This window comes from Eurosta solidaginis, chromosome 4 (genome assembly GCF_040869045.1).
Source record: "Eurosta solidaginis isolate ZX-2024a chromosome 4, ASM4086904v1, whole genome shotgun sequence".
Taxonomy (NCBI): Eukaryota; Metazoa; Arthropoda; class Insecta; order Diptera; family Tephritidae; genus Eurosta; species Eurosta solidaginis.
The window spans coordinates 258,683,086-258,707,695 of NC_090322.1; the positions used below are offsets into that span (position 1 = coordinate 258,683,086).

Genomic DNA, 24,610 nt, shown 5'->3' on the forward strand with positions numbered 1-24,610 from the left:
TAGCTCCTGCATTTTGATTGATTGATTAAATTGACTTTCTTTTACGGGAGTTTCATTGCTAGAAGGCGCAGTAGATGGGTAGCATTTATTGCAGGGAAACGTATTTGTAATTTATTGGTTTTGTTGAAAGGGGTGCACAGAAAAACCTAAAGTTAGTCACCCTTTGAAAATAATCTATTATGGCACATTGAAGTATCCACTCACTACTCCTTAATATTTAAGGAGGAGTTGAACAAATGTTTCATGGGTTAATGTAATGTAAATTGTTTTTTATTAGATATAGGATGTTCGAATCTACCTTTGAACATGCTACGGAAATATTAAAATTGACTTAAACTGGTGAGAATTTTGCGGTAGGGTTCTTGTCCACCAACTGCACACAACCTATTTAAAAGGCGTCACCGCCCAGTATCAAGCACTCACACTCTCGCTCCGCTGTGTCGACCATGACTCCCCTGCGCTGTTCTTAATGCAGCCTGGAATTGCAATCTCTAACTCAGCAGACTCATAATTTTTAGTGTTTTCATCTTCTTTTGCTTGCAATTCTTTTCTCATATTTCTTCCTTTTTATCTGAATTATAAAATTCTGACTAAAAATCCCCAAATTGCACTCGAAGTGACACCGATCCTTAAAATCATCCTGAAATGACCCCTAAACATCCTGAAATAGTTGCGAAAATTATCACAAAATGACCTCAAATTGACCCCGAAGTGATTATTAAGCGACCTTAAAATTACCTCCCTCAAATGATCAAGAAAAGATCCCGCAAAGACCACGAAATACTCCTCACAATCATCACAAATGTGTCGAAATAGTTTCCAATATGTTTTCGAAATAACCCCCAAATAGCCTCGAGGTGATCGATAAATGACGAAGAAAAGATCAGGAAACGGCCTCATAAGGGTCCCCAAAAAATCCCCAAAATCATCACAAAATAATTGCAAATTGATCATGAAGTGATCCCGAAGTCACACCAAAGTTATCCAGATAAACCACGAATTTTCAAGTTGTCTCCAAACTTATGCCGAATCGAGACCGAATTAACCAGGTAGTGATCCCCAAATGACACGAAACAACCCTTAAATCGCACCTAAATAATCCTCAAACTCATCTGCATATGACCGTGGAAAAACTATGAAATAACCGCAAAATGATAACGAAATGAGCTTGGAATTTTATCCAAAAAGTTCTCGAAATGGTTCCAAAGATCTCAAAAGAGGCAAGAAATACTCCGCAATAAACACAAAAACCCTCCGAAATAAGCCTTAAACGATCACGAAATGACCACGAAACGGCTTTGAGATAGTCACAAAAGGCGTGTTCATATGACTCGGAAATTATCCTGAGTGATTGCAGAACTATTATGAAATCACAATGAAAATGTCATCAAAAGCCTCACGGAAGTAAGTCAGAAATAAGACCGCACGTCAAACAGAGCACCCAGCAATAAAAAAAATTGTTTGCTTTCTCTCCGCTGTAAAAAGCATATTGTCCGTAGTTTTTATTCTGCTGTTTGCTCCGCTCTAAAACACGACGTAACTCAAAGCAAAGCCAGAGCCGCAGCAGTAGCAGAGCATATTTTTCACTGCCACTCCAGCTGGGGATTGGCAAATGGAAACACTCATTCTGTGTGAATTATCTTCGAGTTAGATTTTTATACTCAACAGAGAGAGCAGAGTATATTAATTTTGTTCGCATAACGGTACCCCGTAACGGCATAACCTAATCGATATAGATGTAGAAATATATATATCCAAATATCTGGGCGAAAAAAGAAATTCATTTAGCCATCTCCGTCCGTCCGTCCGTCTGCCGTAAACACGATAACTTGAGTAAATTTAGAGGTATCTTAATGAAATTTAGTATGCATGTTTCTGGGCACTCATCTAAGATCGCTATTTAAAATTAAGAAAATCGGACTATAACCACGCCCACTTTTTCGATATCGAAAATTTCGAAAAACCGAAAAAGTGCGATAATTCATTACCAAACACGGATAAAGCGATGAAACTTGGTAGATGGGTTGATCTTATGACGCAAAATAGAAAATTAGTGTAATTTTGGACAATGGGCGTGGCACCGCCCACTTTTAAAAGAAGGTAATTTAAAAGTTTTGCAAGCTGTAATTTGACAGCCGAATATGTAATGTTCGGTTACAACCGAACTTAGCCTTCCTTACTTGTTTATATTGTTTATATGGAAGTAATCATGGTAGCGGTCTGAAAATTGGTAAAGAGGTGAGTGAGTGGGTGGGGTTGGGAGGGGAAGAGGTGATGGGAGCGGGAAGGGAAGTAGAGTGGGATAAGAAGTGAAACTAAGAGGGTGGGTGTGATTGATAATGGGAGTAGGAGTTGGCATGGTAGCGGGAGTTAAATTGCGAGTGGAGTAGGGATAGTAGGGGAATGGAAGTAGGAATCGGAGTGGGAGGAAAAGTGACTTTGGGTGTTGAAAGGCGTGAGGGTGGGAGTGGGAGAGGGTAGATCAGGAGAGAGTATGTAGGACTGGAAAAAAAAGAAGAGGACCAGTGAGAGAGAGGAAACGACAAATCAAACAATGTCTACCGGGTCCGGTGCTACTTTATATGTCATGATTAGAAATGTCATAAGCAAACTTAAGTACAATGAAATATGAATGTCACGTACATTTGTGCAACCACAAACATTCAGCCATAAATCATGAATCACGTATTCCAAAAATCAAACATAAAAGTCATTAACACTTGTTGAATCAATATAGATAAGCAAAAACAAAACAATTTAAATAAAGTGCGCTTATCAAATATATGGCAATTCAAATTGAATGTAAGAAGTATAAATGGTATGTAAAATAGCCATAACTGTAATGAGCACGCACGACCTTGACGGTAAACCATTAACATACGTTCATATATGTGTGAATGTATTTACGTATAAAAATGAAAATGAAAGAAAACAAACATATGATAAAATAACAAAAAAAAAAATTAAATTTATAATTTAGCATTGAAAATATAACCCATATCTTACATCAACTAATGAACTCTTGGCAACACAATAATAATAACAAAAACAAAGCTGGTTAAAGAAATATCAGTATGTAAGATAACAAACACACATATACATGTAGAGTAATTGACAACAAAACGACCTACGACAACAAAACAGGAAAGTCAAAGTAAAAGAGCAAAAGCGAATGAATATTAAGTAAAATACAAAGAGAGAAAATACAATGCAAGAAGTGTGATGAGTGAAAGTGATATGAAACTTTGGTTGAAGATGTTTGTAAAACAAGTTTTATCCACACTTCATTTATCCAACAATTTATTATGCAATTTTTTTATGACGCCATTTTCGGTGATAAATTAACACCTAAAAATGTTGGCAAACGATGAATAGGAGTAAAAATAAGTTGAATTTTGAATAAGTGTGCTTTGAGGTTAATGCAAATATTTGATATAAGTAAATTATCACTATTGATTGCAGTGCCTGTCTCCTTTTTTACGAACTGAGTGCCATGGAAATTTGACAAAATACTACCTTCAGGAAAAATGTGGAAAATATTTCCTAAACCAGTTTTTTTTTTTAAATTGAGGAGTTGCGTAATACACCTGAGTAGGAAGAATAGGTCCTGTTTTATACCTACAACAAATATTTTTATACTCATCGTGCTTTGTACACAGAGTACGTTAACTTTGATTGGATAACGGTTGGTTGTACAGTAGGGCGGGTCGATTTAAAAATCGCTCATTGCTCTTTGAAAATCGTATTCTAGGGATCAAAATAAGAAAATTTGCCGAAGGAACTATACCTCTAAAACGAATTCTGATGTCCCCCCCTTTGGCTCGAACTTTCGGGTAGGGGCAATTTCAATTCTACCAGCTGTGTCTTGTGGTGGCTTAAAAAAAAACAACACAAGCAATTGTACGATCTGCAATTGTGTCACAGTGATACCTTCATTTTTTAAAACGGTTAAATAAAAAACCCACACAACTATGTGATACCTTGGTTTTAAAAGGGGGTTGTAAAAACGCTAATTTCTAATAATTTTTTTTAATTTCTTTTATATTACTAAGTTAAATTCATTTTTTCATTTACATATGTTCTGACTAAATAAATTTCTAAAGAGAAAAATAAACTCGAAAAAGAAAAAAAACATAGGCATTTCAAAGTGGGATTTTTAAAAATTTGCCCTTATGACCCAAAGGGGGGGACATCAGAGTTCGTTTTAGAGGTATGGTTCCTTCGGCAAAGTTTCTTATTTTGATCCCTAGATGATCCCTAGAATATGATTTTCACAGAGCAATGGGCGATTTTTTTGCCTATAGAAAAAAAATTTGATTGAGCCCTGTCCGTCCGTTCGTCCGTCTGTTAGCACGATAACTTGAGTAAATATTGAGATATTTTCACCAAATTTGGCACACTAGGTTATCTGGACCCAGAATAGATTGGTATTGAAAATGAGCGAAATCGGATGATAACCACGCCCACATTTTATATAGAAAAAATTTAGGAAAACACAAAAAACCAATACACCTAGAATCTTGAAATTTGACATGTGGACTGATATTGAGACTCTCGATAAAAATTTTGAAAATTTTTAAAAATGGGCGTGGCACCGCCCACTTGTGATAAAATCAATTTTACAAATATTATTAATCATAAATCAAAAATCGTTAAACCTATCGTAATAAAATTCGGCAGAGGTTGCCCTCACTATAAGGAATGCTTTCAAGAAAAATTAGTGAAATCGGTTAAGGACCATGCCCACTTTTATATAAAAGATTTTTAAAAGGGTCGTGGACGAATAAAATAAGCTATATCTTTGCAAAAAAAGAGCTTTACATCAATTGTACTTCATTTCCCAAGTGGATTTATAACAATAAATAGCAAAAACTTAAAATTTGAAAAAGTGGGCGTGGCACCGCCCCTTTTACGACTAAGCAATTTTCTATGTTTCGGGAGCCATAACTCGAAGAAAAGTTAACGGATCATAATAAAATTGAGTACACAAATTTTCCCTATAGCATGATATATTTCTATGAAAAATGGACGAGATCGGTTAAAGACCACGCCCACTTTTATATAAAAGATTTTTAAAAGGTCGTAGACTAGAATAATAAGCTACATCTTAGCGAAAAAGAGCTTTGTGTCAATAGAATTTTACTTTCTAAATTGAATTATAACATTAAATTGGAAAACACTAACATTTTTGAAAGTAGGTGTGGCACCGCCCCTTTTATGACTAAGCAATTTTGTAGGTTTCGTGAGCTATAACTCGAAGAAAAATTTACATATCGTAATGAAATTGTGTACACATATCTTCCTTATAGCAAGAAATATTTCTAGTAAAAATGAACGGGATCGGTTAAAGACCACGGCAACTTAGATATAAAATAAGTTTAAAAGGGTGGAAGGCTTGAATAATAAGCTATAACTTAGCAAAAAATTATTTTGAATCAATGACATTTCGCTTATCAAGTTTTATTGTAAGAGGAAATGTGTAGACATTTTTTTTAAGCGGGCGGTGCAACGTGTTATGTAGAAAAGTAATTTATCTGAAATGAAATGTACAACTAAAGTTCACGCTGAGTATATAATGTTCTTTTACACCCGAACTTAGACACCTATGCCGGTTTTTTGCTTTGTTTAAAATAAAAGCAAATTAAGTTACTAATAATCCCATAGAGTTTGCCTTCCCATTTAAGCTATGTAAACGACTCACGATTTTGCTGAAATTTTGTATTTGACCTTTTTTCATGGGAAGTAGGACATAAAAAAATTTCATTCATGTACCACTGTTCCTTCTATGTTATATGTAAAAAGGGACCATCTATCCCCAATTTCTTTCGCGTTTTTGTTGAAAATTGTGAAAATAAATTTTGTCAACATATACAATGGAAAGATTATATATGAAATATATTAGAAAAATGTTACAAAAACAAAAAAACAACAACAAAAATGCTACATCAAATGCTTAAAATACGAAAGTCTCAAAATTTTTACACGCACCCCCTCAGTTGTGAAAAATTTCAATTTAAGGATTTGTAAAATTGTATAAAGTTTTCATTAATTTGTGGATTTTTTTTTTTAATTTTTTGAATCAAGAGCATTTGATTGAAAGTTTTCAGAGCAGTGAGTTAAGGCAATCCAACTTAAAGTTGAGCACCTCCACAGCCGTTACTGTTACACGATTTACTTTCTTATTTTTATTTTTAATGCAGTGTTTCCGTTTTTAAGAAATTAATTCCTACATCATCATAATAAATTGGCGCATAACCGCTTAAGCGGTTTTGGCCGTTTCGTAAAAAATCACGCCCGCTTTCCCTGTTTCGCGCTAACTTACGAAGATTGGGAGCATCGTGGGACTTCAAGTGTTCCTCCACCTGCTGCTCCCAACTCAGTGAAGATTTCCACTTCATCTGATTATAAACTGCGGTGTCATCTGAAACACTTTTTTGGCCGAAGCCTTTTCAGCCATTCGCATAACATGACCTATCCAACGAAGTCGTTGGGTATTCATTTGTTGCACTATCATAATATCTGCGTAAAGTTCACACAGCTAACCATTGTACCTCCTACGATATTCGCCGTCGGCTTTCCGAGAGCCATCCCACTTTGATTTAGAGGTATTGTGCTGAACAATGGTCCTTGACAGAAGTGCCGAGACATCTAACATCACAGTACTTCAGAGAGCTGTCTGAAACTTCCTCCTCGGGAGTGTTTTGGCAAGTCCTTCCAGTGTATTTCTGCAACGAAAAGCTTCTCAATAAAAGTCCGGCATTGGGGTACAGGCTTCTTGTCCTGTCAGCGGGGTTGCTAAGCTGCATAGATCATCTCAGACGGCCTCTTTATCTCCAGCTTCCTCTCCTTCGCCCGTCAATTCGCCTATTTCTTCCCATTTCCTGCCTGTTTTTCTTTCGTTTGCTTACGTTCCATTCTAATTCGTCTTGCCCACCATTTTCTTCTACCTGCCTATCTCCCATCCTCTTCCTTTCCATTCCACCATTCTTATTTCCGTCTACCTCTTTTCCTACGTTGTTATCCTCCTCTCCCTCTCCCACTCCCCTCCCCTTCTAAATTCTGTCCTTGTCCATCTGCATGCTTTTGTATAGCTGCTCTTTTTTCTTCCTATATCTTTCTTTTAGTTTTCCATACCATTCCTAATCCACTTCTCTCTGGATCCTTATGCACTCATATCTTTCTTCTTTTTTTTCGCCACCCTTTGCCATCATTCCCTCTGCCACACTCTTAGCTTATTCTATCCCATCAACTCTTCACTTCGCTCTTTAAAGGTTGGTATCTCAAACTTGAGGTATTTGCAGAAATATGAAGAAACTGAATTTCTACTCGAAAGGATTGTGGAACTGCCTAGCTCCTCAAAACAGCATATTAACTACTTTATTGCTAAGGTCCATTTACCTATTAAAAGAGGCTGAATACTACTGTATTTGTGATTCAACATACAAATATTCCCATTTCCCTTCTCGGTAGTTCTAAGGATCCTTTTCCACTCTCATTCATCTCCCAATCCTAGAAGATGCCGTTCGGAACTGTCATAAAACATATAGATCTCTTCTCGCCACGAAGTAGTACGATGTATATTGAAAGAGCAGCTCGGCCTAAATTTCTTCTGAAATGTGCCGTGCGGAGTTATTGCATTATTATTGATTCTTGCGATTCTTACAGAGTTACTGTTCTCTCCGAAAACCTTAACCAGATTATAGTTCAGCAACATTCATGAAAGGTATAAGATCTTCACCATAAACTTAGACGTTCATTACTTGTTATACTCAGCTGAATAGAGCTCACAGAGTACTTTGTTCGAATTCATTACCAAAGACGGATAAAGCGATAAAACTTGGTAGGTGGGTTGACCTTATGACGCAAAATAGAAAATTAGTAAAATTTTGGACAATGGGCGTGGCACCGCCCACTTTTAAAAGAAGGTACTTTAAAAGTGTTTCAAGCTGTTATTTGGCAGTCGGTGAAGATATCATAATGAAGTTTGGCAAACACGTTACTCCTCTTACTATATACGTGCTAAATAAAAATTAGCAAAAATGAAAAAAATTCCATAATTATATACCAAATATGAAAAAAGAGATGAAACATGGTGATTGCATTGGTTTTTTGACGCAAAATATAACTCTAGAAAAAACTTTGTAAAATGGATGTGACACCTACCATATTATGTAGCAGAAAATGAAAAAGTTCTTCAGGGCGAATTCAAAAGCCTTTGGAATCTTAGCCAGAATACTGTTCGTGGTATTACATATATAAATAAATTAGCGGTACCCGACAGATGATGTTCTTGGTCACTCTGGTCCACATTTAATCGATATCTCGACAACGCCTTCACATATACAACTAAGGGCCACTCCCTTTTAAAACCCTCATTAATACTTTTAATTTGATACCCATAGCGTACAAACAAATTATAGAGTCACCCTGGTCCACCTTTATGGCGATAACCCGAAATGGCGTCCACCTATAGAACTATGGCCCACTTCCTTTTAAAATACTCTTTAATATCTTCCATTTGATACACATGTCATACAAACACATTCCAGGGTTACCCTAGGTTCATTTTGCTAAATGGTGATTTTCCCTTATTTTGTCTCCAAAACTCTCAGCTGAGTATGAAATGTTCGGTTAAACCCGAACTTAGCCTTCCTTACTCGTTTTTAATTAAGTATGCGCTGAATGTGCTGGTAATAAAATTTAATTAAAATTGCGTATACGCCATGGCGCAACTTTCTTAAGCCGCAAACGTTTGAGTGCATTCGCTCTTATCATTTAAAAGTATATATAGAAAATTTGAAAATAATAACTTTATAATACAAAAATTCGTATTATAAAACTTTATGAGCTCTTAAAAAATAGTACTCGAAATATGCACTTAAATATTTGGACAATGCTATGATGGAACGATTGTGAATTTGAATGCAGTAAATGAGCGTTTGCAATTTAATCATGAGAAATACATTTTACTGCAACAGTTTCTGCTAAAACCCGAGGAAACTGTATTACTTAGTGATTACAATAAAAATCAAGCATGAAGTCAACTCGGCAAGAAATCAAATAATTTATGTTTTAAGTCTATTTTATAACGGTTTTGCTTAAATGGTATATTATGTTTTTTTTGGTAATCAGTTTTGCGCATATTTAGAACAGTTAGCAGTTTTTTGGCTATGTAGTGGAGACAAAATAATATTCAGACAGTCACTTTTCAGAAATGCCGTCTGTGAAAAAGTCGTTTGTGTAAGTATTATTTTTGTGTTAGTTAATTTAGTCAGTTTAAGCGGTCACATCTAATTGAAAAAGGTCCAATTATTGTTTTGTATTTTGAAACTCCAGCGAAAAATTAATTTTCTAACAAATGCTACTTTGGACTAGGTAGACAATTGAAAAGTAAAGTCAGAAATTATGCTCTATTGATCCGCTTTCTCTACTATGGAGTTATTGTTTGGTGGAAATCCAGACTAAAAACAACCTACCTCAAAAAATTAGAGGGGGAGTGCAGACTATCAATGGTTAGGATTACTGGAGCCCTGAAAACAATCCCGACGGCTGCACTGTATGCAAAGAACATAGCGTTAACAACTGCAACCAGGCTCAGGGCCTCGGCGAAGCTTGATCGCCAACCATACGGCCATATAATATATCGTCATCAATTACTGGAAGTACCGACCACCTGATTCCCTATCTGTGCTTCGGGGGAGATCTTAAGGCCAAAATAGAGGTGGAATGTTGGCGCAAGTGTACTGAGATGGCAGACGAGGCGATACATGTGTAAACAGATGTTTTCAAAGTAGTGGAAGGAGCGGTATACTACCCTGATCCGGAAATACACAGTTATTACAGGCTGCCGGATTACTGTAGCGTTTTCCAAGCGGAAATAGTAGCCGTAATCAAAGCAGTAGAAACCCTGGAAGAAAATAACCTAAGCTGCAACCGTATTAACTTTTATATTGACAGTGAAGCAGCTATTAAGGCAATAATCTCGCACAGCACAGCAACTAAATGCGTGTTAGAGTGTAAGCAGTCTCTGGAGGGAATAGTGATAGGGAGAAGCATATTGGGTTCCAGGGCATATAGAAATAGATGGGAATGAAAAAGCAGATAAACTAGCTAAAAATGGTGCATCCCTTGATGCTTGCTCCGTAGAAGGCCCAATTGGACTGGGCGAAATTAAGGGAAGGCGATAGCTGCACATGATCGACCAAGCGGGAAAGGCGTGTGTTAATTCGCGCGGCCGTAAAGTGTCGGAAATTATGTGTAGGTCTTACAAATTTAGACTAACAAATTTGCTTCAATCATTAAAAAGAGAGGACTGTAGATTCATGACGTGTATTTTGACTAGACATTGCCTTCTGGCGTCACATGCCTTCAAATTAGGCTTGGTCAATGATAGCAGATGTAGGAAGTGCAGGTTGGAGGAGGAAACGATCGAGCACATTCTGTGCTCATGCCCTGCGCTTGCCAGGCTAAGACTCCATCTATTAGGAGTGATACAACTGTCAGATCTAGAAGCAGCAACTGACTTAAGTCCTAGAAAGCTTCTAGTATTTGCCAAGAGGACGGAGTATCTTATAACATAGGTCCTGGTTTTTGGTTGGGATTTTCAGTTTGGTCGTTAAAACAAACTTCTGGTAACACTACGGACTTATTCAGTCTATGTGAGGTCCTCATGGGCCGGCCAGTTCAACCTAAACTAACATACAGTAAGTAATAAAAAATACTGAAATCTAGAAGATAATTGGGTAGTTCCTTAGTACTAGTCATCACACTAGTCATCGATCTAGGGCGTTGATCAGACAATTAAATAAAAGCGTTGGTCGCGTTCGTCGGGCTTGGTTCAGGGACGTACCGGATCTGCATTCGGCAAAGGACCATCAACATTGATAACACTCCGCCAGGGCTTCGGAGGAGTCCGTATTGCTACAACAACAACAACAACAACTTCACGAGTGCTTGGTCCTCCGCCCTTTTTACACCACTTCCTTTCCGTTTGGTTTGTTAATCCAGCTTCTTTACATTTTCGCATTAAAATGAAGTCCGTGCAACATAACTGCACGAGAATAAATATGTGATTGATCTAATAATATATATATATATGTTCATATATCACTCTAATTGGTTCTTTTGTTCGGTGCGTGATTGCTATTAACTGTAACCTTTGCATTTTTATTAAGACTTAAAGTGGGTCAAGTGCAACTTGATCAGTGGTATCAATTGGGATAAAAAAAACCTAACTTAAATAAAAGAAAAAAAATTAAAATATATTAATGAATAAATATGAATAGCTATTAACTTGCAACCGGATTTTGTATCGCTGCTGGAGGTGGCAAAGCTAAAAAAAAAACTCGATTAATCTGTTGCTTTTCAGTAAGTCTCTTGGTTAGCTTAAATATCTCATGACAACAAGGCAATATGGATTTGTTTGTATAATTTGAGATGAGCTTTGAACGGAGCGTAGATATTAGGGCGGGTCGATTTAAAAATCGCTCATTGCTCTATGAAAATCGCATTCTAGGGATCAAAATAAGAAACTTTGCCGAAGGAACCATACCTCTAAAACGTATTCTGATGCCCCCCCCCCCCCCCTTTGGGTCGAACTTTTGGGTAGGGGCAATTTCAATTCCACCTGTTGTGTCTTGTGGTGTCTTAAAAAAAACAACACAAGGAATTTTACGATCTGCAATTCTGTCACAGTGATACCTTCAGTTTTTAAAACGGTTGAATAAAAAATCCACACAACTATGTTTACGACATGCAAATGCATCACAGTGATGCCGTTGTTTTAAAAGGGGGTTGTAAAAACGCTAATTTCTAATATTTTTTTTAATTTCTTTTCTATTACTAAGTTAAATTAATTTTTTCATTTACATATGTTCTGACTAAATAAATTTCTAAAGAGAAAAATAAACTGCAAAAAGAAAAAAACATAGGAATTTCAAAGTGGGATTTTTCAAAATTTGCCCCTACGACCCCAAGGGGGGACATCAGAATTCGTTTTTGGGGTATGGTTCCTTCGGCAAAGTTTCTTATTTTGATCCCTAGAATATGATTTTCACAAAGCAATGGGCGATTTTTTTGCCTCCCCACAAATCGACCCGGCCTAGTAGATATATATTTATAGCAAAAAATTTACGATAAAAAAAATCGACTTGCATTAATTAGCGCAACATTTCAAAATAATTGTGAAATTAAGATTTTTTAGCTTAATTGGAGAACAATTATAAATAAAATTTAGACGAATGTGTCAGAAATTGCATTTTACACATTTTGAGTAGCAAAATATTTTGGAAAATATAATAAATCAAATTTAGGTCAAGTATTTTCGCGATGCATAAGAATGTGATTTTCTCTATAGAATTTCATTTACAAAAAGTAACATTTTTTTGGCTTGTTAGCAAAAATTGGTAAGAAGTTCCCAAGTATTATTCTGATTGAAATAAGACTTCGTCAACTTAATGCATGCACTTTGAATTAGGTCGTGGTGTTTTAAAATAACCATCAAATAAGGGGATGTGGCACTTCCCATACAAACAAAATTGTTGTTAGCTTATTTTTACTACCACTACTACTGGGAAACTAATTCACCGATTTGCTTGAAAGGTGACAAGTGGGTACTTAATTACGTCGACCTTTGTATGGGATAACTTCCCGGGAATAGGAACACGTTTCGTAAAACATGCAACACTTGTTACACAAGCACAGCTCTTTTGAAAAGAAAAATATTTTAAAACGAATTCGCTTTATCACAAGTGAAGCAGGTCCCTGGCGAATTGCATTTCTTATATACTGTGGATTTTCTTGAAATTTGGAACTTTGGTGGATATTCAATGGGTTAAAATCTGGGATACTCTTTCTTATACATATATATTTATAGTTCGATGGTTGGGAAAAGGAAGAGGAACGAGGAAGAGTGAGGGGTGGGATGGTGAATGTTGGTAGTATTGGAAATAATAGTGATTGTTTTAGTGACAGTGGTAGTGATAGTGGTGAAAGAGAACAGGAAAGACAAATAGAAACCGGCGAAAAATGGATAGAGAAAAATAAAGCCAAAAGCAAAGGAAGAAGAGTGGGATAGCTGTTGGGAGAATAATAAACATAGAGAGATATAGGCGAGATGGGAGAGAGAGATAGAAACATTGCGAGGGAGAGGTACATGAGAGTGAGATAGGGGGAGAGAGGGGAATAGGGAGAAAAGAAAAGGGAGTTAAGAATAGGAGTAGGCGATTAAGTTTTCCATTATCAGTTAAAACTAAACTAAGCGGTCAAATGAAGAGTACAGCTTAGGGTTTTTCTCGAGCACAAGCGAGAACTTCAAGACCCAAGAAATTTAGAGCTTGACTTGTCGTAAAATCCAGGAGACTCAAAATACTCGTAAAGCTCGCAAACTTTTCTATATTCAATTTAGTCATTGAATGAACAGTTTCTTATATAGAGCTTACGGTTTCCTCTCCAGCAAAAAGCGGTTATTTCAGGACTCTAGACGCGTAAAGCTTGGCCCCTCCCAAGATTGTCAAAACCCGATTTACTCGTGAAGCTTGCGAGTTTCTCGACTTTCAGTTTCGTCGCTGCATTGCCAGCATTATAATTAAAACTTACGATTTTTTTTTGAAAAATTGTGAGCTCTAATAAATATCAATTTCTGAAATAAGTTTGTCTGCGACAGAATACGCTTGAAGATTATTAAAATTACATAAAATCTCAGGCGTCCCACCCAGCATTTTTTGAAATTATTAATTATATTGTAGTCTTTTTTGAGTCTCCTCATGATCAAAATAAGCATATATGCGCTCATTTTCTGATCAGAAAAGACTCCCTCGTCGGGAGAAAATGGTACCCTACGCTCGACTACACTTGGTGAGCCTCTTTTAACCTATATTTCTAATCAGTATTTAGTCTTTTTCGAGTCATATTTACCATCGTTTATGAGTCTTGTGGGAATAATTTTTAAGTGTGTTTTAAAGCTTTTGCGATTCTTTCTCGAACATTTAAGAGTCTATTTGGAACCTTATTTTAATCATTTTTTGTGATTGCTTTACATTTTGTTGTTGCTTTTTCAATACATCATATTTCGCTCATAAGAGGGAGTCGATTTCGAGTCTTCTTTTGATCGAAGAATTGATTAAACAGTTTTTAGTCATCAAAAGGAGTGGAAAATGTCTCATTGTGGTGATTTATACTTTAATAAATCTTCCATATGCTATGTGGGGTGTGAGTTCGTTGCTATTTTTGAAATTCCTTTTTTAATTATTTCATGTAATTTTTGGCGAAATAGTATAATCAATTTTGTTATTACCAATTTGCAGGCGGTGTCAGGTGATGACCTCGAACGCAACAAAAGAAAACTGCCCGATGCTACATTCGAGGCGAAAAATGCCATCTTAGGATTTGTTTTCGGTGTAAGTAGAGCTAACAAAATTTCGTTTCAATTTAATTTCTTCTTTTTGTCTGCGTTTTTCTCTAACACACTTTCACTCTCTCTATCTCTCTTGCTTTTAAACAGAAAATCGATAACTTTCTCGATACAAAAACGCGTGTCATTGAGCAATTGGATCGCACCAATATCGAGAAGAATAGACAATATGACATACGGCCACCAGTACCAATCAGAGATCTGCAATCTCTTGTTACAGCTGTGGTGTCACCAAAAGTAAGAGCTATTGGTAATATTGCCAACGATTTGACTACGGGCGTGCTGACTACGATCACTGCATTTAGTGGCTCTTCAGCGAATAATGGCAATGCTAATGGTAGCGCGAATCAAAATGCTGGCTTGGGTAATATTGTTTCGAAATTCTTGGGATTCTCTGGACCTATTCTACAAGGTTCTGCGGGCGGAGCGGCTGGTGGTGGTACGACACCAGCACCAGATTCTGATGAAGCTGGTTATTAGAGAAGGCTGCAAGATGCTGCTGTGATGTTAACTAACTTAGAAAAATACAAAAAAATTTTTGATATTTGCTTATGTTCATATGCATAATATTTTCTATGACTACTCAGATCAAATAAAAAATGATTGCGATCTGCGCGCTACTACACAAATACCATTAAGCATATACACTTGCAAAAATAAAACATCATCCACATATTAACAAAGTTTCGAGTTCTAACGTATTTGTGCTCAAGTACATTCTCATACATCAAAGCATTCACTACAAATCTCAGCTGGAGTTTCTTACGTTAATGAAATTAAAACTTTAAGTGGAAAATTTTTACTATTTTAATTTTTATACCCTTCTCTTATTTGAATTCTTCAATGTACATATAATAGGCCCAATTGTTTAAAAGCATTGTTTTAGTTTATACTTCAAAAATTGTTATTGCTTTACAAAACTACGACAAAATGTTAGTCATTTTAAACAGTTAATTGTTATAACCACTTCTAAAATATACTTTAAATTTTAATAAAATTTTTTGTTTTGTAAATTTTTTTCATAAATTAGCATAAGGTTTTCGTGTATGTTATTCATTATACTCGATTATAAAATCATTGAATGTAATCTGTCTAAATATTTGTACAGAATTTTAACATTTATTTCGATAAAATGTTTGCTTTTACAAAAAAATGAATCTTCGCACTTATTTAATTGGATTAAAAGTATTGAATTTAAAAAGTTCGTTTCGTAGATATATAAAAGTACTAGGAGCTGGTAGCTAGAGCAGAAAATTCAAATTGATCCATCAAGTTACTAAAATGTTTCAAATCTCGAGAGAATTGATAATAATGACCAATGTGCGGATGGTGGTTAAATGGTGGAAGGAGCACTCCTCCTCATCGGTGGATAATGAGCTCAATACCACAATACCTGACGACCACTCGACTATGACGAAGTTAGAAAGCATATGGGCAAATCCCAAAAACTTTTACTTTTTCGGGTTACACACGGGAAAAAAACTTAAGGCCAGAAAAAAGCACACAGACATTAAGTTTGGCCTTTTGACTATCCGATCTGTTGATTTTAAAAATCAAGAAAATTGATAGTCAGTTTTTTTTTGAATTTTTTCGATACAATTTTGAGGCATCGCTGAAACGCTATGGAATTTAAACTGAATGTTGTTTTTGAGTTGGAGATTCTAAAAGTATGAGCAAAGTTAATGTGCCCCTCCAATACTCAAAACTATCATCAATCAAAATAGCGATACTTTTTTTTTGTCATTTTCAATATTAACAGTTTTTGGCTTATAGATTTTTGAGGCAACTGAGTATTGAAATTTGGATTATGCACGATAATAGCCTATCAGGGAATAAAAATACCTGGGGCTTCAAATTCGATGTGCCCCTTTCAGTTTTGAAGGTAGAGCAGAAAAGTGGAAGCACTTGGTTGCGTACATTTTTTTCAGGAGCATCTTTTTTTGTGGGCACACTATTTTTACAATTTTACTTTTATCACTTCATACCCGTTTGTTAATTTTTTCTCTACACCACAGTGGTATACTATCAATTGCCTCATCTTGGAATATTCACGCAAGGAAAGTTATTGATGTTTGTACATGGGGCAAATATACGAAATTTCCGACAAAAATTGGCAATCGTCAAAAAGTGTAGAAAAAAATTTAATATTTTTTTTAAACCAGGTTTTATTTAAAAGTAAATGAAAAGAAACACAAATTTGGTACAAAAATTTAACAAAAAAAAAAAATTTTTTCTACACTTTTTGACGATTGCTAATTTTTAGCGAAAATTTCGTATATTTGCCCCATGTACAAACATCAATAACTTTCCGTGCGTGAATATTCCAAGATGAGGCAATTAATGGTGTACTACTGTGGTGTAGAGAAAAAATTAACAAACGGGTATGAAATATTTGACGGTTACCCGGTTTCATATTTTTGCCGATATACCTAAAACCGGGTTAAGGGTGTCAACAAAATTTTACCTAAATATAACCCACATAGATATGTACATCCTGAAAAAAATTCAACACAATCGGTTAAAAAGTGTTTAAATAAGTAAACAAATTTAAGGTTTTCCGGGTTTATATTTTTTTATACTCAGTTGAGCAGAGCTTACAGAGTATATTAACTTTGATTGGATAACGGGTGGTTGTACAGGTATAAAGGAATCGAGATAGATATAGACTTCCATATATCAAAACCATCAGTATCGAAAAAAAATTCGATTGAGCCATGTCCGTCCGTCCGTCTGTCCGTTAACACGATAACTTGAGTAAATTTTGAGGTATCTTGATGGAATTTGGTATGTGTGTTCCTGGGCACTCATTTCAGATTGCTATTTAAAATCAACGATATTGGACTATAACCACGCCCACTTTTTCGATATCGAAAATTTCGAAAAATCGAAAAAGTGCGATAATTCATTACCATATACGGATTAAGGGATGAAACTTGGTAGGTGAGTTGAACTTATGACGCAGAATAGAAAAATAGTAAAATTTTGGACAATGGGCGTGTCACCGCCCACTTTTAAAAGAAGGTAATTTAGAAGTTTTGCAAGCTATAATTTGGCAGTCGTTGAAGATATCATGATGACATTTGGCAGGAACGTTACTCTTATTACTATATGTATGGTTAATAAAAATTAGCAAAATCGGAGAACGACCACGCCCACTTTTTAAAAAAAATTTTTTAAATCAAATTTTAAAAGAAAAGTTAATATCTTTACAGTATATAAGTAAATTATGTCAACATTCAACTCCTGTAATGATATGGTGCAACAAAATACAAAAATAAAAGAAAATTTCAAAATGGGCGTGGCTCCGCCCTTTTTCATTTAATTTGTCTAGGATACTTTTAATGCCATAAGTCGAACAAAATATCACCAATCCTTGTGAAATTTGGTAGAGGCTTAGATTCTAGGACGATAACTGTTTTCTGTGAAAAAGGGTAAAATCGGTTGAAGCCACGTCCAGTTTTTATACACAGTCTACCGTTTGTCCTTCCGCTCGGCCGTTAACACGGTACCTTGAGCAAAAATCGATATATCTTTACTAAACTCAGTTCACGTACTTACCTGAACCCACTTTGTATTGGTGTAAAAAATGGTCGAAATCCGACTATGACCACGCCCACTTTTTCGATATCGAAAATTACGAAAAAATGAAAAAAATGCCATAATTATATACCAAATACGAAAAAAGGGATGAAGCATGGTAATGGTATTGGTCTATTGACGCAAAATATAACTTTAGAAAAAAACATATTAAGTAGGAGAAAATGAAAAAGTTTTGCAGGGCGAAATCAAAAGCCCTTGGAATCTTGGCAGGAATACTGTTCGTGGTATTACATATATAAATAAATTAGCGGTACCCGACAGATGATGTTCTGGATCACCCTGGTCCACATTTTGGTCGATATCTCGAAAACGCTATCACATATACAACTAAGGGCCACTCACTTTTAAAACCCTCATTAATACCTTTAATTTGATACTCGTACAAACACATTCTAGAGTCACCCCTGGTCCACGTTTATGGCGATATCTCGAAAAGGCGTCCACATATAGAACTAAGGCCTATTCCCTTTTAAAATAATCATTAACACATTTCATTTGATACCCATATCGTACAAACAAAATCTAGAGTCAGGCCTGGTCCACATTTATGGCGATATCCCTAAATGGCGTCCATCTATAGAACTACGGCCCACTCCCTCTTAAAATACTCTTTGATACCTTCCATTTGATATACATGTCATACGAACACATTCCAGGGTTACCCTAGGTTCTTTTTACTATCTGGTGATTTTCCTTTATTTTGTCTCCACAGCTCTCAACTGAGTATGTAATGTTCGGTTACACCCGAACTTAGCCTTCCTTACTTGTTATCAATATCTCTAAAACCGGATCTCGTGTATTAAAACTTTTTTTACCTAAATATACATCGTTCACATATCTATGTGTTTTTAAAGTTTCAAAAGAATCGGTTGAATATTTGCAGTAAAAAATATTTGGCGGTTATTCGGTTTTATACTTTTACCGATATCTACAAAAGCGGGTCTCGTGTATCAAAAAAATTTTACATAGCTAACAGCTGCATATATCTCCATATTTTTTGCTAAAATTTCGATATAATCGGTACAGAAGTGTTGAAATATATGTATATTTTACATTGCGACTTCAGTTGATATATATTTTGCTCGATCTTTTGACTATAACTTTTAGAGGCATTGTGTAACACGAGTAATGGCGATGCACTATAGCTCCAATTTACCCCTCAATGTTCCTAACAAAAAGAGTTTTGCGTGATACCATGTTTCAAAAAAAAATTTTTTTTCTCCAAAAAAACAAAGTTTGGCGGATTTCCCCATATATCGTTACAGACTATCCACCATGCTGTTCAAACAGGCAGGTGAAAAGTTTTTTTTTTAGTAAAAGCGACAGCCCTTAAGCAACATAACGGGCATTTAAAAAACCAGGACAGTATAAAAGTGCAGCAAATCGTTTAACGCGATTGTTGAGCCAATTTCCTTTAGGCTGGTGCTTGGACACTCAGATAAACCGGGCAATGAGATCGCTGCCGAACTTGCAAAAGGGGAGCCGCTCGCTACCTATAAGCTATTATGAAAGAGATTTTCCTTAAGAAAGCGGGTATGAGATGGAGGAAACTTGAATCCTGCTATCACACGAAGCTCGTGTTCTCTGAATGGGACGCGAAATCCACTAGAAGTCTGCTTCTTCTTGGAAGGAAGGGGGCATATCTCTGGTGGTCGGACTTATAAACGGGCATATAGCAATCGGGAGTGCTTCCAAATCTTCATTTAATTATACTTTGAAACAAAAAGCTTTAGTCAGTGTGATACACTATCGTATGATTTCTTACAACTGATGCTGGAAAAGATAGACCAGCACTGCAAAGGGGCAATACATAAAGAAAGCTTATAATTGCCGGTGTATTTTGCTAATATATCTATGAAACAATTACAATGAACCATAGGTGTATCATATAGAAAAAGCTTGCAGGTAATTTTTAGTACGTTTTATGACTTAGCTTAGTCAATAATGTACTCAATAGTTGCTTTCTACCTTGAAGTGTAAGGATGTACGGTTGTAAAAGGGCGCTGCTGCGCTCTGATCTCACTCTTGGTTGTGGTGCTTTGGGGTATTTCAGAAAAAGAACGATATTCAATGGGGCCACTCTGGTATACTAATGCTGTGGTCCCACTAAAACGGTCGATAAATCTCTACTACGTCACACCTCTAAATAAAAGTTTCTTGATTTACTTTCATCCTATTATATGAAGCTGAAAAATCGGAACATATACCCAAAAAAACCCCAGTTTTCTTGAAAATGCACGCATATGTTAATTAAGATATTTATGAAATTATTTCGAAGGGAATCCCGAAATAATCGAAACAGAACTGCCAAATCCTGCTGAAATAATCCCGAAACAATACCGAAATCATACCGAAGGATCCCCAAAAGATCCCTTAATAATCTCAAAGAACAGGCGCGAGCTGATCTCAAAATGGACACGAATATAGCTTCTCTACGTTATTAAGTCTATACTATCTGATATAAAAGTTCAAAGTATTTCAAACGATCCCAAGCATATTCGAGACCTCTGCCAATATTTGCAAAATTGCTAAGACTGTAACCCAAATGTTGTTACCACAAGTAAGTATATTATTTGAAGAATAATCGCCACTAAATAAGAATAGCGATTTAAAACAGAAGTGTCACCACCCACCATTGTTAAATTAGCAGAATTTCAGACCAAATAACTTAGCGCGCTTTACGCCTTACTTCTCAAGTGATAAAATTTCAAAAGTTCTATAATTCTTGTTAGGGACAAGCTACTAAAAGTTTAAGCCAAAGTCGACTCAAAATGTCTCACCCGTCACTATGGAATATTTCATATACATTTGAGGTAAAGAAGTAAAGCTTATAGAAATTGGTCGCTTTGTTGAATGCCTAATGGAGTCAAAAATAAAGTACGTCTTACTTGAAGGATCAGGTTTTACTGTCAATAATAATAATCCAAAACAGGTAAGGGTGTCTAAGTTCGAGTGTAACCGAACATTATAGCGTGAGCTTCAATTGTACAGTTCATTTCAGATAAATTACTTTTCTACATAACACGTTGCACCGCCCATTAAAAAAAAAAAATTGAAATATCATTGAAAACCACTATTTTTCGCTAATATATAGCTTTCTATATTCGTCTACGAACCTTTTAAAAAACTTTAATATAAATGTGGGTGGTTCTTAACCGATACAGTAAATTTTTTCTAGACATATTTCCTCTTATAAGGAAAATATGTGTAACCAATCTTATCATGATCCGGTCACTTTTCTTCGAGTTATGGCTCCTGAAGCATAGTCATCAAAGTGGCGGTGCCCCGCCCATTTTCCAAAATTTTAATTGTTTCCTATTTCTTGTCATAATTTCACTTGGGAAATATAAAAGTCTCTTATCAAATATCAACAGAAATCATTTGTTCTACCAATCAAACATCTATAAACTGCCGGTATTGCAGTGTTAGTTCTAATCAAATACTTACAATAGTGTCATAATACAAACAATTTTATTTGTGTGCTTACAATCGTTTCGTTTTAACAACTTATTTTAATAAAATATAGCTAAACAAAAGCACGACGACTAATAATTCCCAAAGCTCGCTAATAGCACGAATCAACATCTTTACGCCCAAAATTTTGTTTATAGTTGTGGGTTCGAAATAAGAGCGAAAAAGGACCTGTACATAAAAACAGCAATTGGAAGTAATATATAAGATATAAAGCTCTTTTTTGCAAAGATATATATAGCTTATTTTATTCGCCCACGACCCCTTTAAAAATATTTGATATAAAAGTGGTCCTGATGATTTTATCACAAGTGGGCCGTGCCACTCCCATTTTCTAAAATGTTTCAAAACTTTTATCAAGAGTCTCAATATCAGTCCACTCACCAAATTTCAACATTATAGCTTTATTATTTACTATATAATCAGTGCCTTCTGGCGTCACATTCCTTTAAATTAGGCTTGGTCAGTGATAGCAGATGCAGGAAGTGCGGGTTGGAGGAGGAGATCGAGCATGTTTATGCTGTTGTTGTAGTGATAAGGTTGCTCCGCGAATGCTTTGTGGAGTGTTATCGATGTGATGGTCCTTTGCCGGATACAGATCCGGTACGCTCCGGTACCACAGCAGCATTAAGATGCTAGCCAGACCATCTCGGGAACGATTTATGTGGCCACATTAAACTATTAGGCCATCCCCTCCCTCCCCACCCCCAAGTTCCATGAGAAGCTTGGGGTCGCCAGAGCATAGTCTGTTAGTGAAACAGGATTCGCCGCGGATAGGTGAGGTTGACAATTGGGTTTGGAGAAGCTGTATATTGCGCTGGCAACCTGAAGGGTTGTACTACACAGCCCCTTGAATCTGGTATTTTAGTCGCCTCTTAAGACAGGCCTACCTACCGCGGGTATATTCTGACACCCTAACCTCCTGGTGTTCTGTGCTTTCCAGGATAAGACTCCGGCTAATAGGAGTGATACAGCTGTCAGATATAGAAGCAGAAAGTGGCTTAAGTCCTGCGATGCTTCTAGTATTTGCCAAGAGGACGAAGTTGTTTTATAACATAGGTCCTGGTTTTTGATAAAGTTTTTCAGTTTGGTCGTTAAAACAAACTTCCGGTAACACTACGGACTCATTCAGTCTATGTGAGGTCCTCATGGACCGGCCAGCTCAACCTAACCTAACCTAAGTAATTAGTGATACCGAAGTTGGTGAAGATATCACAAGATTTGCTCAAGCTATCGTTTTAGCGGATGAAAAGACGGACGGATGGATGGACGGACGGACATGGCTTAATCGAATGTTTTTTTTTTTTGATACTGATGATTTTGATATATGGAAGTCTATATCTATTTCGATTCCTTTATACCTGTACAACCAACCTTTATGTTAAAAATAAATAAATGTAAGGCGCGATAACCTCCGAAGAGATCTAAGGCCGAGCTTCTCTTCCAATTTGCGTCGTGCTCCTCTTGATTTTTCCCTACAAATTGGCCGGACGGGACCTACATGTTTTATGCCGACTCCGAACGGCATCTGCAAGACAGATGAGTTTTCACTGAGAGCTTTTCATGGCAGAAATACAATCGGAGCGCTTGCCAGACACTGCCGAGGGGCGACCCCGCTTAGAAAAATTTTCTTCTAATTGAAAAATCTTATTTCTAAAATTTTGATGTTGCTTTGCCCGGGAGTTGAACCCAGGGCATACGGTGTGATAGGCGGAGCACGCTACCATCACACCACGGTGGCCGCTTTATGTTACCAAAGTTAATATACTCTGTGTACAAAGCACGCTGAGTATAATAAATTATTTTCAATAAATTATGAAGAATAGAAAAACACCAACAAATTCAAAATGTTCGCTTAATGAAGCAAGTGGTCCCGTGTGAAAAAGAAAACGTAATTATTTCATTAAACAAAATTGTAATTCGATTAAGTTTCTGTGTGAAATTGGTATAAGCCTCTTATATTAATATCTACATAATCCGCGTAGCTCTTAAACATAAACAAGTTTTTCTAAATACCCTAGTAAAGATCGTGATGGTAATCTTCCATGTAACCGTCTATTCATTTATTACATTTGTAAAATTTTAATGCGTTAAAGACGTACTGCATGTTTAATTTATTTTATTAAATTATTGTATTTTTATTATGATAACATAAAGATTTCCTTATTTGATCAAGAATTTTATTTTCTACTATTAGCACATCTCAATCGCCCAGTTCCCTGATAGTCGACTTATACGCCCAACACGCGCAACCAGTGGTTCGAGCAACAAATATGACGATGTACCAGAGTTTGATAGAAAACAAGTGTCACTGGAATTTCCCGATGAGCTTTTTAACAAATCATTTTCAACTTTAACGAAAATATCAAAATCTGTGTCACAACTCATTATTGTAAGTGTACATATATATGTAGATAAATAAAAAAGAACATATATTACAAAAGCTTTGCCAAAGCTGAAAGCTTAATGAGGCTTTTTTTAAGTTATTGACTTATTAAAAACGAAGCTTTCTAAAAAGTTTTATGACTTTTAGTTTGTTGAAAAAGCTCGTTAATAGCTTTAATCAACTGTTTGATTTGAATTCCATAAACACTCGTACACACATTCTATTTTATTTTAAACATGTACATGTATGTGTTGCAATTTCCTTTCACTTTGTTTCAACATTTGCATGTATTATTTAAGCACACATATTCCTTTATCTTCTTTCAGAACTCTGCACGTCGCTACTCGCGCTTTGTCTTATTCTTTAAACCCATATTTGGTGATGCTTTGGTGGTTAAGGGATGGGAAGATCCCACAACAACAACTACTACTCCAAGGCCAAGAACTACTTCAACAACAACTTCAAATCCACTAGACACTTTGAATGAAGTTTAATTTAAAATTTTAATTTTAAAACTCTACCTATCGAATTAAAATGTATTACTAAATTAATTATTTTAAAATAACACGCACAAAGATGTTTAAATTATATATAGTATTTATGAAATATATTTATTTTCGGTGAATCGGTACATGCGGATAGTAATTTAAGATTCTTAAAGAGGTGTTGAAAAAATGGATTTGTTAGCTAAACTGAAATGGAAAACAATTCTTTAAGGGCGAAGGCACGGGTGGAAACTTGTC

At 35.9% G+C, this 24,610-nt stretch overlaps 1 protein-coding gene across 1 annotated transcript in view; it reads left to right on the forward strand.

Annotated features, from left to right (window-relative positions):
* Positions 1 to 24,361, forward strand: part of LOC137248826 (uncharacterized) — a 35,229-nt gene extending 10,868 nt beyond the window's left edge. Inside the window, exons 3-6 of the mRNA XM_067779723.1 lie at positions 14,304 to 14,396; positions 14,501 to 14,887; positions 23,679 to 23,873; positions 24,194 to 24,361. Of these exons, the coding sequence (XP_067635824.1) occupies positions 14,304 to 14,396; positions 14,501 to 14,887; positions 23,679 to 23,873; positions 24,194 to 24,361 (843 nt within the window). The remainder of the gene's footprint in view (positions 1 to 14,303; positions 14,397 to 14,500; positions 14,888 to 23,678; positions 23,874 to 24,193) is intronic.
* The last annotated feature ends 249 nt before the right edge of the window (positions 24,362 to 24,610 follow it).